At 42.1% G+C, this 16,873-nt stretch overlaps 1 protein-coding gene across 2 annotated transcripts; it reads left to right on the forward strand.

The window, feature by feature from the left end:
- Positions 1-1,658: 1,658 nt before the first annotated feature.
- Positions 1,659-16,172, forward strand: KRR1 (KRR1 small subunit processome component). Of its 2 annotated transcripts, XM_075551265.1 has the most exons (10): positions 1,659-1,811; positions 5,418-5,590; positions 6,682-6,816; positions 6,999-7,124; positions 7,211-7,294; positions 9,452-9,508; positions 10,332-10,502; positions 13,579-13,656; positions 13,756-13,849; positions 15,851-16,172. In XM_075551265.1, exons 1-10 carry the CDS (start codon positions 1,730-1,732, stop codon positions 15,991-15,993), a joined length of 1,143 nt encoding a protein of 380 aa, XP_075407380.1. In that variant the 5' UTR covers positions 1,659-1,729; the 3' UTR covers positions 15,994-16,172. The 2 variants fall into 2 exon arrangements, with proteins under 2 accessions (XP_075407380.1, XP_075407381.1); XM_075551266.1 differs by lacking the exon at positions 7,211-7,294.
- Positions 16,173-16,873: the final 701 nt, after the last annotated feature.

Consider the following 16,873-nt stretch of genomic DNA (forward strand, 5'->3'; position numbering starts at 1 on the left):
CTATATATTTTCCCTTAATATTCATGAAGTTGAACATGATATATTTTAATTTTCTACTATAAATTAAGTTTCCTTATTGTTTTATTGAATTATTTATCAACATAGCCTGAACACTATCGATTGTTGTTGTTAGGTGCCACTGAGTTGGCTCCAATCCATAGCAACCCTCCCTGTGCATAACAGAACGAAATACTGCCTGATCCTCGGCCACCCACATAGTTGGTATTATGTGTGAGTCCAATGTTGCAGCCACTGTCAAGCCATCTAATTGAGGGGCTTCCTTTTTGGGGGGTGATCTACTTTAACAAGCATGCTGTTCTTTTCCAGCACTGGTCTCTCCTGATACCTGGTCCAAAGTAAGCAAGACGAATCTTATTGTCATTCTTACTTTAAGGAGTAGCTGTCTGTACTTCTTCCAAAACAGATTTATTTGTTCTTCTGGCAGACCAAGGTATGTTTAATATTTTTCATCAATGCCATAACTCTAATGCATCATTTTTTAGTTTTCCTCATTCGTTACCCACATTTCACATGTGTAAGAGGCTACTGAAAATACCATGCATTAGACTAGGCACCATCTGGTTCTAGTCACCGGGTCAAGAAGATATTTGTTCTTAGAGGTAATTAGCCACACATTTTATACTTCCTCCCTTTTCTGACTTGCCCTCTTTTTGTAGTATCTTGGCTAACAAGTTGTTTTATCCCTTCTAGTAATACAATCAATGCATAAACAAAGAGAACAAATTAACCCTAGGCTGTGTCTAGTATGTATTCCTATGAAAACTGACTTTAAAAACAGACACAGTAGATGCAACAACTAAAAGTGGGTGGGTTTTAGACATCCCTTTCCTCAAACCTCGAATCTCCCTCAGCTTTTAAAGCCTCCTCAAATAACATTAACATTAAAATGAGTGATATCAAGTCTTAAGTGGAACTAAAGTCTAAACTCTCGGCGTTAAATAAAGTGTGTGTGATGCCAATACTTCAAGGGCTTCCGGTCCTTTCATTTGCACAAGTCTCTTCAGTGTAGCTGCTGCTCCGACTGAACTGAAGCCTCGCGCGGCACTCGTTAGTGACTAAGTCAGAGACACTTAAAATGAAAAAGACAAACCATAAACCCGCTTCGTCGGACTGCTGGGAACATCGAAGGGATCACTTCTCATGTCATAACTTTCACCTACTGTTCTTTGTTCGAAGATTGGAATGAATATTTTGGAATGATTATTTAGCAAAGTCTAAGGTGATTGGGATGACACCTTGCCTCTTTACAAGACAAACAATAAAAGCACACTTTTTAACATAATCAAGTGACGGTCTTGGAAGTTTCACCCCATGAATGGCTGCTGGACATCTAGGAAAAGACATCTCGGGCCCTGCGTTGGTCCCAAAGGAGAAACGCAGGAGCGGAACAGGACTGAGCTACACGTTTCAGTCGTCTTCCCGGAGCTGTCCGGAAGCGGCCCTGCAGACGTCGCGGCTCGCGCGGGGTCAAGTTTGAAACCTCCCGGCGCTCCGGAGAGGGGGGCGGGCGGGTAGCCCCACCGGGTGAGACTCGGAACCCACGGGGGCAGCCCCACTTTCGCGGGCCTTAGGTCGCTAGAAGTCCGAACAGAACGCAGGGCAGCGAGCTCCGTAAGGCCGTGCTCCGGAACTTACTTGGAGCGCCGGAAGTGTAGCCGGCGGGATTTGAGAGCCGAGCAACTTCCGGTACTAACGGAAGTCGCGTGAGATGGCTTCGGTGCCGCACGGGTCGCCTACCGCGCCGGGGAAAAGCCAGTCTCGTGCCCAGCAGGCCAAGCCGGACGACCGAGGTGAGGCTGGGTGTGGACTGCAGCTCGGGGCCTGTGGGCGTTGAGTGGAGGATCTTCTGTTTCGTCTCGAGTCGGTTCGGTGGCGCCGCGAACTTGGAATTGCCTACGGCGAACCAGTCGGGGGAGCGTGGAGAAACAGCTGCGGCTACCGGCTAGGTGCCCGCCACATGCTCCTAGCTTCCTGCTGTGCTTACGAGCCCTCTTCCCCACAGCGACGGTGTTGGCCTGCCCGCCTCGTGTTAAGATGATGGGGGTTGATGAGCTGCGGAGGACCCCCCCCCCCCGCCCACCGTGCCACTGGCGGTGGGCAGCGTGCGGGCTGAGGGGCGCCGAGAGCGGGAGGGACGGGGGAGGGAGCAGACCCGGGCCGGCGCCAGCGCGTCGTTCTCGGAGTGAATGACAGACAGGTAGACAGGTTTCAGAAATTGCCCGGGACCGCACAAGCAGCCTTGCAGATCAGTTAAAGACGTTGGTTCTCCTGGTTGGTTAGAGGCTCTGGGCAGATACTAGAGAATTGTTCTTGTTGCTGCTGCATTTCGATGAGTAACATGAATACTAAACTACGCACAAGAAGCATGCACCTAGGTCGATCAAAGCCTCCGGGTGAACTCAGATCATATTCTCGTTTCCCGAAACCCGAAATAAGCACCGTAATCACCTTCACTGTCCTGCTTCTCCCCTAGTCGTCATCACCAAGCACAAGTGATTTGCTTTTGCCTATGTTTTCATTTGATATGAATGCAAGTGGATTATTCTGTGCCTTGCTTCATACGTTAATTTTGCAGCTTTTTGCTATATGGGGTTTCTTTTTACCCCCAGCTCTCCACCACCCCCTTCCATTGTCGATGGACTTGCCTCAGTGCATTCCTTTGAAAGCTTGTCTAGGTTATACACATAGAAGCAGTACCATTGGATCGACAGGCATGTGCACGTAGTGCCAAGTCTTGTCCAGAGGGATTGTAAGATTACGCTTCAGTGAGCTGTAGGTGGAAGCTCTCAATACTTCACATTCTCTTTAAAAGTAATTCCTGAATTTGTAATTTCTCATTTGGGGTATGAATGAAATGACATCTGGTTGGGGCATTTAATTTTAAAATGTTTATTCATGTGGTGCACATCTTTTTACCTTTTTTGTGTGTTTCCTCTGTTGTAAAGTCAGGACTATATCTCTAGTCAGTTTCTTTTTTGAGAGGAAAATTTGTGATTTATCTTTTTTCTATTCATAACCACTGATGGGTCTAAATAGGGCAGGGAGTTGGGCAGGTATAAACTGTTAGTAATTGTTCTAAAATATTGAAAAAAATTGAATTTTGTTACGAAATTTGCAACTGGCTAGTTAGCTGGCTAATGATTGTAAAATATTGAAAAAATAGAATTTTGTTATGGAATTTGAAACTGACTAGTTAGCTGTAATTTGAGAAAAAGCAGGTGGAAGTGAGTAAAAGAAACAAAATGAGTTTACTTGACTGAGATAGATTAGACAGACTAATGTCTGAGAAGCATTAGTAAACAAGGCTCTCCTGATGAGATTGTTTGAGATTTTGATTTATGGGCTTTCTGGTCCCATAAACAATTTCAGACTCAGAGACCCGTTGGGGTTCACTGCAAGTCAGCACTGACTGGTTGGCAAGGAGAGAGATCAAAACCCCATGGCGATCACATAGATTTCCACTCACTGGGGGCCTGTGGGGTTTCCGAGCCTGTCCGTTTGTACAGGCGCAGGCAGCCTCGGCTTTCTCCCAGGGAGGAGCAACCGGCACGTTTCCCCCGCTGCCCTTGTTGTTAACTGTCCGATGCTTACCTGACAGCACCTCGCCGGGCCCTGGAATTGTGTCTTCTACAAATTTCCACCGGATTCTGATCCTGCAAGTCCATGGATTGTACCCTTGAGTAATAGTAAATTTGGGACTAGCTGTTCAATTTGAGAACGTCAAACTCAAAAGGAGCATACGTTTGAGACAATATGTTTGGTGCTTCCCAGACCCACAATGACCCTATAGAACATGTAGGACTGCTTCTTTGGATTTCCAAGACAGTCAGTAGTGGGTTCGATCCACTGAGCTCATTAGCAGTTTAATGAGTAATAACACACCATGCCTTAGGACACCTCCATTTTATGGTCCTTTCAGACTGAAAATCAAACTCACTGCTGTCCAGTCAGTTCCCACTCATAGCACCCTTGCAGGAGGCAGGCCTCGGTTTTGGAGGCTTTAAATGACTCCAGTAGACAGTCATCTTTCTCCCGAGAAGTGGCTGGTTAGTTTAATTGGTGGACCTTGGGATTGGCAGCGCAGTGTGTAGTCCATTGTGTCACCTAGGCACCTTTGATAGCCCTTCAAACCAGAACCAAACTCTGCCATCCGAGTCAATTCTGACTCGTGGCAACCCTGTAGGGCAGAGTAGAACTGCCTGTGTTTCCGAGAGAGTAACTCTCCTGAAAGCCCAGTCTTTTTCTCGCTTTTTGTCTCATTGGAGACATACATTTTTTTTTTTTTTAGAGAAAGGAAGCCTTAGACTAAATCAGCTATGTGTTCCCATAATCATAACGTTTTTGGATTGTTGTGCTCACTTATAAAATGAGAATGATGGCAGTGCAGCAACGATGAAACATACAACTTTCCTCTAGTTCCTAAATGCCTCCTCCTCCGCCCCTCAGTATCATGATCCCAATTCTACCTTACAAATCTGGCTAGACCAGAGGATGTATAGTGGTACAGATAGGAACTGGAAACACAGGGAATCCAGGACAGATGATCCCTTCAGGGCCAGTGGTGTGAGTGGGGTGGAAAGTGAGAACCGATTACAAGGATCTACATATAACCTCTTCCCTGGGGGACGGACAACAGAAAAGTAGGTGATGGGCGACATCGGACGGTGTAAGATATGACAAAATAATAATTTATAAATTATCAAGGGTTCATGAAGGAGGGGGGAGCGGGGAGGGAGGGGGAAAATGAGCTGATGCCAGGGGCTGAAGTGGAGAGCAAATGTTTTGAGAATGATGAGGGCAATGAATGTACAAATGTGCTTTACACAATTGATAGTATGGATTGTGCTAAGAGTTGCATGAGTCCCTAATAAAATGATTTTTTTTTAAAACTGATAATGGCCCTTTTATAGTTGACATGAAGGACATACAGAAATAAGCCACATATAAACCTTTGGACCTCCTGGATCCCTGTATCAGTGGTTATTAATGGAAAGTATACATGAAAGAGACTGCCTTTTAAATTCTGGTACATATGTGCATGAGCCCAGTATCCAATAGTTAAGATAGCGATACAAACACGTTGATTTTTGTTCAGCTTAACTGGCACAGTGCTTTTGTGTAATAGAGGTTTCTTGAGTACCCACTATCAGTCAGCATATGCCAACATGTATGGACAAAAGGAGAAGGATCCTTGCCCTTAAAGAATTTTGCCTTAGGAAATGACTAAAACATAATGAACATTTTACTATATATGCTGCTGATAATTGTAGTAAGATGAAAAACAGGAAGAAAAACTGCAAGGAAGGGTTTGGGGAAGCATGTAAATTGTGCATACAGTCCTTAACAAGTACACACAGACAGACAGCGTGTGGTATGTGACATGTTTACTCCTGTAGATGGCTCGGAGCTCCTCACCGTTCCCGATGGCTGGAGGGAACCAGCCTTTTCCAAAGAGGACAACCCCAGAGGACTCCTGGAGGAGAGCAGCTTTGCAACCCTGTTCCCCAGATACAGAGAGGCTTACCTGAAGGAATGCTGGCCTCTGGTGCAGAGAGCCTTGAGTGAGCACGTATGCACATTCTTCCATTCGTTTTCTATTTGTGTCTTGCTTAGGCCTTCACTTTTATGTCAGTGTATATGTGGACATAATACTGATTGTACTCAGGAATCTGATACATTTTTTTGCTTTGTCATATTCCTTCTATTGAGAAAAAGACTTAATTTTCCTAATTGTAGTTTTTTTCTGAACTTGTGATTATTTGTTCTTACTTCGCACGTAGTCCCCTGATGTGCTGTACAAATGTTTGAGGGAGTCTTTTCTCATCTGGGAAGTGGGTTGTGGCTAGGAGCTGGACCCCGCAGGGGAAACGTACACAACTGTATATTCCTGCGTTGGTCTTCAGTATGGCCTCATTTGGAGTAATGCACATATTTTAAACAAGGGATAATCTGAGTTTCCTGAGTTTCTGATATTCTGTCAAGAATGAAAGTAATCTAGTATTTATTATTTATGTTAAACTACTGCGTTAGTCCAGATAGGCTAGAGAAACAAATTCATGGACACTCATGTGTGTATGGGAAAGAGCTTTATGTACAACAGCAATTGAATATTGAGAAAACATCCCAGCTCTGTCTAGCTCAAGTCCATAAGTCCAATATTAGCCTGTGTGTCTGATACCAATCTATAAAGTCCTTTTCAGACTCATGAAACACATGCAATGACGCCGAATGCAGGAAGATCACAGGCCAGTGGGTGGGAAGTCTTGTGGATCCAGTGGTGTCGTAAGCATCTCAGCACTGGCAGGGGTCTCCATGTGGCTTCTCCAGGTCCAGGGCTCTCCCTGCCATCGTCACAGCTTCATGTGTCTTGTTAGTAGAGAGTCTCTCAGGGAGTGAGCAGAGCGAGAGTCTCCCAGAATCCTCAGGAGAAGGCCATGTCCACACAAAGTCCTCCCCTTCACTCTTAATCCTCTCAAGTCTCAAATTGACATCCGATTATGTAACTACTACAACTACCCAGCTTCTTTGGGGAGATGGAAGGATTTGGAAGATGGTTTAATGGTACAAACATTGGTTTAATGGTTTGGTTAGCTTGAACACTATTATTATCTAAACTGGAATTCTATGGTGGACAGTTACAGATTTGCTCTTTTTTTGTAGCATGTTAACGCAACCTTGGACCTGATTGAGGGCAGCATGACTGTTAGTACAACAAAGAAGACTTTTGATCCCTACATCATCATCAGAGCCAGAGACCTAATAAAGCTTCTAGCCAGGAGTGTTTCGTTTGAGCAGGTAACTACCAAATGACAAGAACTTTGCTTTAGCTGCATTAGCATTAGAGACAATGTGACAGCATAACATGGTTCTGCCATAGCTGATTCATGTCTATAATTAGGGGTTATCAGAAGGGGCTTGGTAAAGAAATATATTTGTAGTGTTTATTGATGGAAGTATTATCTTTATTTTTCCAAAAGGCAATAAGAATTCTTCAGGATGATGTTGCATGTGACATCATTAAAATAGGTTCTTTAGTACGAAATAAAGAAAGATTCGTAAAAAGAAGACAGCGTCTTATTGGCCCCAAAGGATCTACATTGAAGGTATTTTTATCAGAGGAAAGTGTGAATATCTTTTCCATTAGTTTTTCAATGTACTACATTTTCACTTCATTTTTCTTTTAATGTAGGCTTTGGAATTGTTAACAAACTGTTACATTATGGTTCAGGGAAACACAGTTTCAGCCATTGGACCCTTCAATGGTTTAAAAGAGGTGAGAACTATTTAGCTAATTTTCAGGAGAGAGTAATTTGTTTCCTATGTAGTTCATTGGGCCCTCTATGACTCTACAGTGATTTCAGGAGCCCTGGTTGTGGAGTGGGTTGTGCATTGGGTTACTCACTGGAGCAATAACGGGGAAACTACCAGCAGTTCTCTGGGAGAAAGATGCGACATTCTACTCTTATCAAGAAAGTCCTACCCTGAAAGTTCTCTTGGGCAAGCCTCTCTAGAAAGCTCTACCCTGCCCCGGAGTCACTGAGAGTCAGAATTGTCTTAGCATCAGTAAATCTACTGATGTTTGTATTTGGTGCACTGTTAGGCATGTGTTGCACTGCTAACCTCAATGTCACCAGTTCAAATCCACCAGCCATTCTGAGAGAGAAAGATGAGGCCACCTGTTCCTGTGAAGATTCACAAAACTTTGGAAACCTATAAGAGTGGATATTAGTGGGTTTGGTTTTTGTGAGGGGTTATAATTATGTTTTTAGAATGTGCACTATTGGATTTTCTGTTAGTAAACTTTTAAAATTTCATTTTATCTGAAGTAATTTTCATTCCTGGAACCTAACATTATGGCCAAATTTTGGCGACTGGAGAAATCTGTTGCTGAACTAGAATAGAAGTTTTGCTTATCACCACTTTTCCCATATAAATTGCGCATTTAAGATCTTGGTTTTGCAGCACATACCAAAAGCATCCAAACCAGATTCACTGCCATCAACTCAGTTCCCACTCAGAGCCCCTTTACGGGACAGTAGAAAGCCCCTGTGGCTTTCTGAGACTGACTATTTTTATAGAAATAGAAAACCTCATCTTTCTCCCAAGGAGCATTTTGATAGCAGCCCAAATGTGTAACCACTATGTCACCAGGGCCACTTCTAGTTACCCATTAGACCCCCAATGTTGAGTTGATTCTGAGGCAAAGTGATCCTATAGGACCTGGGTAGAACTGCCCCTTAGCATTTCTAGGCCTGTGAGTCCTTATGAAAGGTCCTGGTGGTTTCAAACCACTGACCTTTAGGTTTGTAACTGAGTGCCTCCCTGCTGTACACCAGCACTCCCCTGTGCTCTAGTTACTTGCCTTCAAGTAATTGGAGAATTCAGTGGATCTCACTTGCAGTATTGTATTCAGCCAGTAGAGGGCAGATTTTGAAATTTTCAAGGTGTATTTTGTTTTGTTAAAAATTTTAGCCTAAAAGTTAAATAATGTTTCTTGAAATAGCTGTATGAGAAAAGTGTATAGAGGAGAGGCTTTATATTCATTCATTTCCACGCTTTATAGTCTGGATGTGACGATGAGGCCCCATCTTTGTCCTTTTCTGGTTCCTTTAATACTCTTATTTTGACCCCTTTGTCGTATAAATGTCCTTCTTCTTTCTCATATAGCCATAACAACATAGAGGTAGTGGATATTTTGTGGTTTTGTAAGGTCTTTCATTCTTACAGCAGACCTTTGATGTAGATGGTTTCAGATCCGCAGTACAAATGAGATAGCTGCAGGAGAATTACATGGCTTTCCCGACGGAAGTCCGCTTGTGTGAACTGAGCAGTCTCAGCTTGTACGGTGTATGTCTAGGTACTGCAGTGTGTTGTCATTCTAGTCACCACATTTTAGCAGGAGCACTGAGAAGCAAAGCCGGTCCACTGCCGCGGAGTCACTTCTAAGTCAAAGTGAGCCTATCTGTATAAGGTTGCCGGGAGCAGACTGCCTCATCTTTCTCCCTGGTAGTGGCTGGTGGATTTGAACGGCTGATCTTGAGGTTAGTAGTAGCCCAATACCTCAACTGCAGCACCACCAAGACATAACTATTATTGTGAATGTCTAGAAGCCATTCGGAGTAACTGAAACCTCTGCATTGAAACCTCTGAGCCACAACTTGTGTAAGGACTGCCAGGTTTTTGTTTTAGATCACACGAGTTTTCCACCTTTGACAGGGTGCAGTCACCACTTTTCTATTGCTTGATTCACAATGGAAAATATTTTGAGTTATCCCTCTCTGACAGCTTTCCACCTCATGCAGCTTCTGGTTTTCTGAGTTCAATCTGTATTCAGGTTAGCGGCCTTGCCTGACTCGATATTGGCAGTGCAGTAATCCTCTCCTATCCAGTTCATTTCGATCTTTGTGCCTAAGTTATTCATAAATTTCAGGTTCGGAAAGTAGTCCTGGATACTATGAAGAATATTCATCCAATCTACAACATTAAAGTAAGTTCTGGTTATATATTTCCATATTGGTGCTGAGGTACAAAACTTGCCTTCAAATTAAATGTTTTATGAAAGTAAATGCATCAGACAGACAAAGCAGAGCTCTTTAAGGCAAATTAGATGTCGAGTACAGCCTCTCAGCCATTTCAGTTCACTGAAGGGAATACCGTAATGCATATTACAATTCTTAAACCATGAGATGTTTTGAAGACTGCCACAGATTTATCAGTCCGGTATTGAACTTCTATTAAATAAATTCCTGGGATATGTCATATTAAAATGTTTTTTTCTGGACTTGAACATTCAAAATGTATGTCTTTTAAGAGATATCTATGATGTATGTGTACACGGTTCATGGCTGTACTTGGAAGTGCAGCCGTGATATGGTGTGGCAGAGTTGCGAGAGCACTGATGTTATCAGTCCATGAACAGTCGCACACTGCTGTTCTCTCTCCTCGGAAAGGCCCTGGTTACTACTAAACACTTCCTGCACACAGGCATGTACAACTAATTAAGAAACCAGCCCCTGCTATTGTTGCCTTGAAGTTTTAAGGTTTTCATGCAATAGTGGTAAAAAAAAAACTGAAGTAGTTTCATTAACTTGGGAAATAGTATGAGCAGTTCTGCCCTTAATCTAAATGTCTAATGGCTTGCCAATGTTTAATTGTACGTTTGAGATATTTTTGGTTTTCTTTATGGAATTATTCTCACTAAAGAGACCAGACACTACCTCTTAATCTTAGAAGTCGCATATTTTACTGTCTGTTTTATAATTGTGTTTTGAAATGAAAATTAAATTTTTTTTCATGTTTCTTTGATAAAGACTTTAATGATTAAACGAGAGTTGGCAAAAGATTCTGAATTAAGATCACAGAGTTGGGAAAGATTTTTGCCACAGTTCAAACATAAAAATGTGAATAAGCGCAAGGAACCAAAGAAAAAAACTGTGAAGAAAGAATATACACCGTTCCCACCACCACAGCCAGAAAGTCAGGTCAGTACTAAGTGTCGGGTTTCTTTCTAAGAGGAGGAGGAGGGACTGTTTGGTCAGAAACTGTACTGAAGGTACTTTGGTGTCTGTGTCTGGTGAGGTGTGGAGAGGCCTCTGTAGGGAAGGTCCATGTAAACGGACATAATGTTGAGGTTTCGTAAGTGGAGTGGGAGGGCGAGTGCAGACTTTACATTATGAATGTAGTCTCGTTAAGGCGGTTGGTGTCTGTTGTAGTTTGTGGATTTTTATAAAAATGATTTAGTACAATACTCCACTGTGCTTTATAATATTCCCAGGACAATGTACTAGGTAAGTGTACCAACTCTGATTTTTAAGTACTATCACATATCCTTTCTCTAAGTTATAAGAATCCCTACACTGTCACCTACTGTACCAACTGCTTTTAGATTTCATTTCTTTCCCCACCAAGCTCTGTTTCACCTTTGCCCATCATTCTTTTCGTTTACGCCACCCTTCTATCACGCCTGCCCTGCAAATCCCTGCCACTTGGATTAATTGGAACATGATTCATGTTTTCGGCCCGCGTAGCTCCTCACTGTTGTCTGACAGTTCTTCCGTGCGTCGTTTACTTTTCTCAGACGCATGCAGTCCTAGCAGATGACCTTACCATTGACTAGCTGAAATAATTGAGACGGGTTTTCTTGTCTGGTTTTTGAGTCTGCACCAACTGTCTCATTACTTTGAATTCTTTACCTATGTATCGAGGGGTCTTGCTTTGCTGTTCTCTCTCTTGGCTGTATCTTGAGTTTTCCTCTATTCTTTCTGTGTATCATCTGCCCTCCACGTCTCTGTTTGGGAGTGTTCGGGGAAGGTCTGATAAAAGGCGAAAGGGAGGAAATGGATGATGATCACAGTGGAAAACGGTGGAAGTGATGGGTGGTTGGATACCCTGGAAGAAGAAAGTGAAGCCCGAAGGAAACCGTCAGGAGAGGGAACGTAGAGGGACCCAGTGATTCAATCATGATTCCGTAGCACCTGCCATGTTTCTAGCAGCTTTCTCCTGTAGGTGACTGATTTGTCTTTCTCTCTCCCACTGCACATTGTGTGAAGATTATGATACTTCTTTTGACTTGTTCTGCTAACCTACTTGCTTTGTGACTTTGTTCAAACTCTTTAGCTCATCTATACCTCAGTTCCCCATGTATAAAATGAGGGTAATAACAACTCAAAGGATTGTTCATGAAGATTAAAATGGTATTTGTAAAGAGCCTTGACTAGTGCTTTGGCTGCAGGAGTATGTGAATAAGAGGGAACAGTCGTCAGTGTGGCGTATCTGTGGAGTGGCTGAGCTAGTCTTCTCTAGTACTCGGTTGCCACATCTTAGCAGCTTTTACTTGTCATTGTGAATGACAGTGCCTTGATTGCTGGCTCATAACCCTTTTCTTGTTGTTCTGGACCTTTGAAAAATGGCCTTTGTTCTCTTCACTCTTCCCAGAAACGTTCAGTTGTCTACAGCGAATCCCCTTTCTTCACGCAGGCTTTTTGCAGGCTTCTCCAAAGCAGTCTTTCTCATTTCGAGTCTCACTTTGCAGACACACTGTCCTTCCACTTGACATAAACCCACCCACCAGAAAACCAAAAGCCACTGCCATCTAGTTGATTCTGCCTCCTGGTGACCCTGATAGGTCAGGGTAGAGCTGCCGCTTCTGAGAGTGTTGCTCTTGATGGGAGTAGAAAGCCACCTCTTGGTCCCATTGAGCCTTTGGTGGTTTGGAACTGAACCCTGAGGTTAGCAGCCAACGTGTAATCCACAACACAAGCACCAGGGTTCCTTGCCTCTAAACCCGCGAGGAGCACACCCTGTGAGCACATCGCCTGCCTCCCCTCCTCCAAGCGTTTTGTGTATCTGTGCCCCTCAGTTTGGAGCACACGCCTTCTTATTACGTCTTCCCTTTAAGAATGAGTCTCGGGGGGTGGAACCCCACTGGAGACAGATGTGGCAATCTGCGTCCGTGAAGATGTAAAAGTTCTCTGTCCTCTGGGGTCACTGTGAGTCACAGTCAACTTGAAGGCAGTGGATGGGCTTTTGTCATAACCCCCAAGACCTTGTGACCTACAATTGTAGAAATGTATCTTGGAGCTATACTAGTACTGAAATTTCCACATTAAACGCCTTCTCAACCAAACTCATTGCCATTAAGTGTATTAGGAGTCATAGCGGGCCTACAGGACAGGGTAGAACTGCCCCTGTGAGTTTCCAAGATTAATTCTTTACAGGAGTAGAAAACCTCATCTTTCTCCCAAGGAGCAGCTGGTGGTTTCGAACTGCTATCCTTACAGTTGGCAGTCCAACATGTAACCACTATGCCACCAGGGCTCCTTCTAAATACCATTAAGCTGGTATAAATTTATTAGGTAAATTTCTTCATAGTGCAGTAAAATATTTCTAATTTTTAATGCCTTAGTTTTTTTTTTGTTATTGTTCCCATGTTAGATTGAGGATTTGCTTCTTTTAACTTTTTTTTTGTCAGATCTTACTGAATTAGCTTCCAAAACCATAAATTTCTTTCTCTGGTTATAAATTTGAATAAATCCCAATCCCCAGGTCTAATTTTAACAGATAGAAATTTGGTCAAAGATTTTATTTTAGCCAGTAATAAACCTTACCATTAACGTGACCTTTCTTTATTGTAATTTGTTAGTTCTTATGACATTGAAGATTTTCTCCCTTGGGATAATTATTAGCTGTAACTTTCTAATTCAGCTGTTTCATGTACTTTTAGTCACTTTGTGTACATTACTGAAAGCTTCACTGATCGGTGTGCTTTCCTCTGGGGAAAGTGTCCTGTGTGCACGTGGTTTGGGTATGTGCTCTATCTGCCCTCCTGATCAGATTGCAGTGTCTCCGGACACTGGCCTTAGACTCACTTGGTACCCATTCTAGAGTCTGACAGTGGCTAGACTTATCAGTTGGAAGGGAAAATGTCCTGAAGCTCTCTTCAAGTTAGCCCTTTTGCAAAAGTTGAAAATTTAAAAATGTACTTCCAAGTTTTATTTTAAGGAAATGACTTCTCATCTACATTAATCTTGACCTAATCATGCGTGCCATTTTCTACAGATGGACAGAGACTTGGCTAGTGGCGAATACTTTTTGAAGGCAAGTCAGAAGAAACGACAGAAGATGGAAGCCATAAAGGTCAGACTGTTTATGTGTAGTTCACATCATTAGCAAAGGTCCTGACTGAGTTCATAACTGTGCTTGCTTTTACTAATGTAAGCTTTATTCATGGTTTAGGCTAAACAAGCAGAAGCTCTCAGTAAGAGACAAGAGGAAAGAAACAAAGCTTTTATTCCACCTAAAGAAAAACCAGTTGTGAAACCTAAGGAAGGTAATGATTTTTTCAACTGAATTTGTTTAAATGTCGTTGACTATCAAGTACGAAGTCACCACAGCCTCCATCAGTTCTGTAGCATTTCATTAATCCTAGGACCACCCAGGGGCTCCCGTCACTGATAGCTTCACAGTGGTCACTGCCTGCTTCGGGTCCTCAGTTGGCAGTGGCGTCTGGCCTGGGGAAGGACTCTTGGTTTTGACACATAAAGCAAAGCAAAGCAGGGCATCATGTTTAGTATTATTTTAATTGATTTATTTTCTCTCCTTTTGCTTCCCCCCTCTTAAAATAACACTCCAAAGTAAATAGTGGTGATAGGGGGTACTCAAGGGAGAATGTGTACCCAGCAACAGGATTGTATCAAAATAGATATTATATGTTACTGCTTTTATTGTCTTAATGTTGCCAAGAGCATTAACCATGTAAAAATACCATACTCTCGTGATGCTGCTGCTCCTGGGCATGGAGTCCTGCGGACTCATCATGACTCTAGGATGCACTAGAATAGCCCCTTGCGTTTCCAAGCCTGTAACTATTTATGAGGGCGCAGTGCCCATTCTTGCTCCAGTGTGTAGGTGATACTCTATATAAGAAACTTAAATGGCAAGTATTTTAATTTCTGTTCATGCGTTATGTCTGTTCTGTATTTTGAAGGTATTCAGTAATTAATTTAACATTAGGCTATAATAATTTAAATGTAGCTCTTTCACCACAGTGGGGAAATATGTCTGCTTCTCACCTTGCTACATAATTTGTATGAATCTTGTATTCTCTGGTCTTCTTGTGCTCTGAATGTCACACTTTATTTATTTAAAAATCACTTTATTGGGGGCTTGTACAATTCTTATCACAATCCATACATCCATCCATTGTGTCAAGAACATATGTACATTTGTTGCCATCATCATTCTCAAACCATTTGCCTTCTACTTGAGCCCATAATAGCTGCTGCTCATTTTGCCCCTCTCCCCCCTCCCTCACGAACCCTACATCATTTTTAAATGATTATTTTGTCATATGGTACACTGTCCAACGTCTCCCCCCACCTTCTCTGCTGTCCCTCCCCTAGGGAGGCTCTACGTAGATTCTTGTAATCAGTTCCCCCTCTCTACCCCACATTCTCTCTACCCTGCAGGCATCGCCACTCTCACACTGGTCCTGAAGGAGTCGTCTGTCCTGGATCCCTGTTGAATGTCATACTTTAAATTACAAGAAAAAGCTGCATTGTTTTGTGCTTCCTTTCCCTTTTTTTTTCCACATTCTTTGGCCTAGTTGATCTGGTTGCTTATGTAGGAGGACCTGCATAAACTTACCTAAGTAATTGTTTTTACTACCCAAATTTTGCTAACATATTTAGTCATTCATTTTTTAAAAAATGAAAACTTATAGTTTAATTCTTTGCTTTGGTATTAGATAAAGCCAGGTTCTTCGTTAGCTAATTAATATATTGAGACTTGAAGGGTTGTTACATGCAATATTCATGAGATGCAGTCTTAAATTATTTTTACATGTGGTACAGAATTGGCATCTGCATGCATATTCTGAAGTCACAAATGGGTTTGAAAATGAATAAAATAGGAAGAAATAATATACGAGTGACTAATGAAAAGTATGTTAAATAAGCTGAATTTAGTAATTGGTTTGATTTTTCTAAACTATCAAGTTATTTCCATATATACTTTTACTACTGTATAGTTACAGTGCTAAGAGTTAAATCTCAGAGACCCACCAGGGCAGCTCTACTGCATCCAGTAGGTTCGCTGTGAGTCGGAATCAACTGGATGGCTCTGAGTGAGTTGAGTGCTTTCTTTCCACTATGTTGTTGCCCTAGTCCCAGGAGCGTTTAACGTGTGGGCTCAGAAGGCCCTGGCTTTGCGCAGGTGTTTCATATAAACTTTAGTTACAACAGCACTCTGAAATGATTCTGTCCTAACCCCATATGATTTATGCTTTACTTGGTAAAATCCACAGTTACATACGTTTTTTTTATTTGTGTAGCTTCTACAGAAACTAAAATTGATGTGGCTGCTATCAAGGACAAGGTTAAGAAAGCCAAGAATAAGAAACTGGGAGCCCTGACAGCTGAGGAACTTCAACTTAAGATGGAAGCAAAGGAAAAGAAAAAGACAAAGAAAAAGTAACATCCAAATGGAAGCCCTTGGACTGCAAGTTATTAACCTGTCTCCTTTTGTAAAGGATTGTGAGGTGTGCTAGGCATTAGTTGTCTATCTTTCAGAAGAAATACTTTGATCTTTTTTTTTTGAGCTTTTGTTTCCTGAAAAGTTCTCTCTAAATAAATTATTCATGTGGTGTTTTGCAAGATTTTGTACTACAAACCGGTATATGTGTCGTCAATGTTGGATCTAAGCATAATTTTAGAAGCCAATTTTTAGGTTTCATACAGAATTTTTAAAATATGAACTATTGTTTAGACATTGTAATTCTCAATAAAATCTGATGACTGGTACCACTGATTAGAATTTAAATGTAATTGAGTCCCAGCATTTGATTTTGTGGAAAATAAATACAACTTTCCAATGCTCTCTCCCAATTCCTTAACTACTATTCTACCTTAGATAGGGGTTGTGGTAAAGCAGAGATAGCAAATTATAGTTGTTGTAGTGGGGGGAAAATTCAGATAATTTGGCACTGGTGGAATGTAGATGTGTTTGTAACTAAAATTTGGGGCCAATCACTAAATCTAACTCACTTCTACAGACTTGAGAGTTAAGGTGTAGCCAGGCTAACTTACTTAGTGAAGATCTAGGTGTGTGGTAGCCAGAAAATGCTTAACTATAAGAAAGTACGAAGGGAGTTCATCCTGTAACATCAGGAAGTTGAAGTGTCTTTGTGTGCCTAAGGCACAGACTCCCAAACTTGACCTACTGTTTTTTTCTCTTTTTGAAAAAAATTACTCAGCCCTAACCATGGCAATTAAAAGCTCTTGGCTTTATTTCAGGAAAAACTAGGTATCTGCTTTTGCAGCTCTCTGACCCTCCCATTGTTTCAGTGCCCCACAGG

Source organism: Tenrec ecaudatus, chromosome 6, assembly GCF_050624435.1.
Source record: "Tenrec ecaudatus isolate mTenEca1 chromosome 6, mTenEca1.hap1, whole genome shotgun sequence".
NCBI lineage: Eukaryota > Metazoa > Chordata > Mammalia > Afrosoricida > Tenrecidae > Tenrec > Tenrec ecaudatus.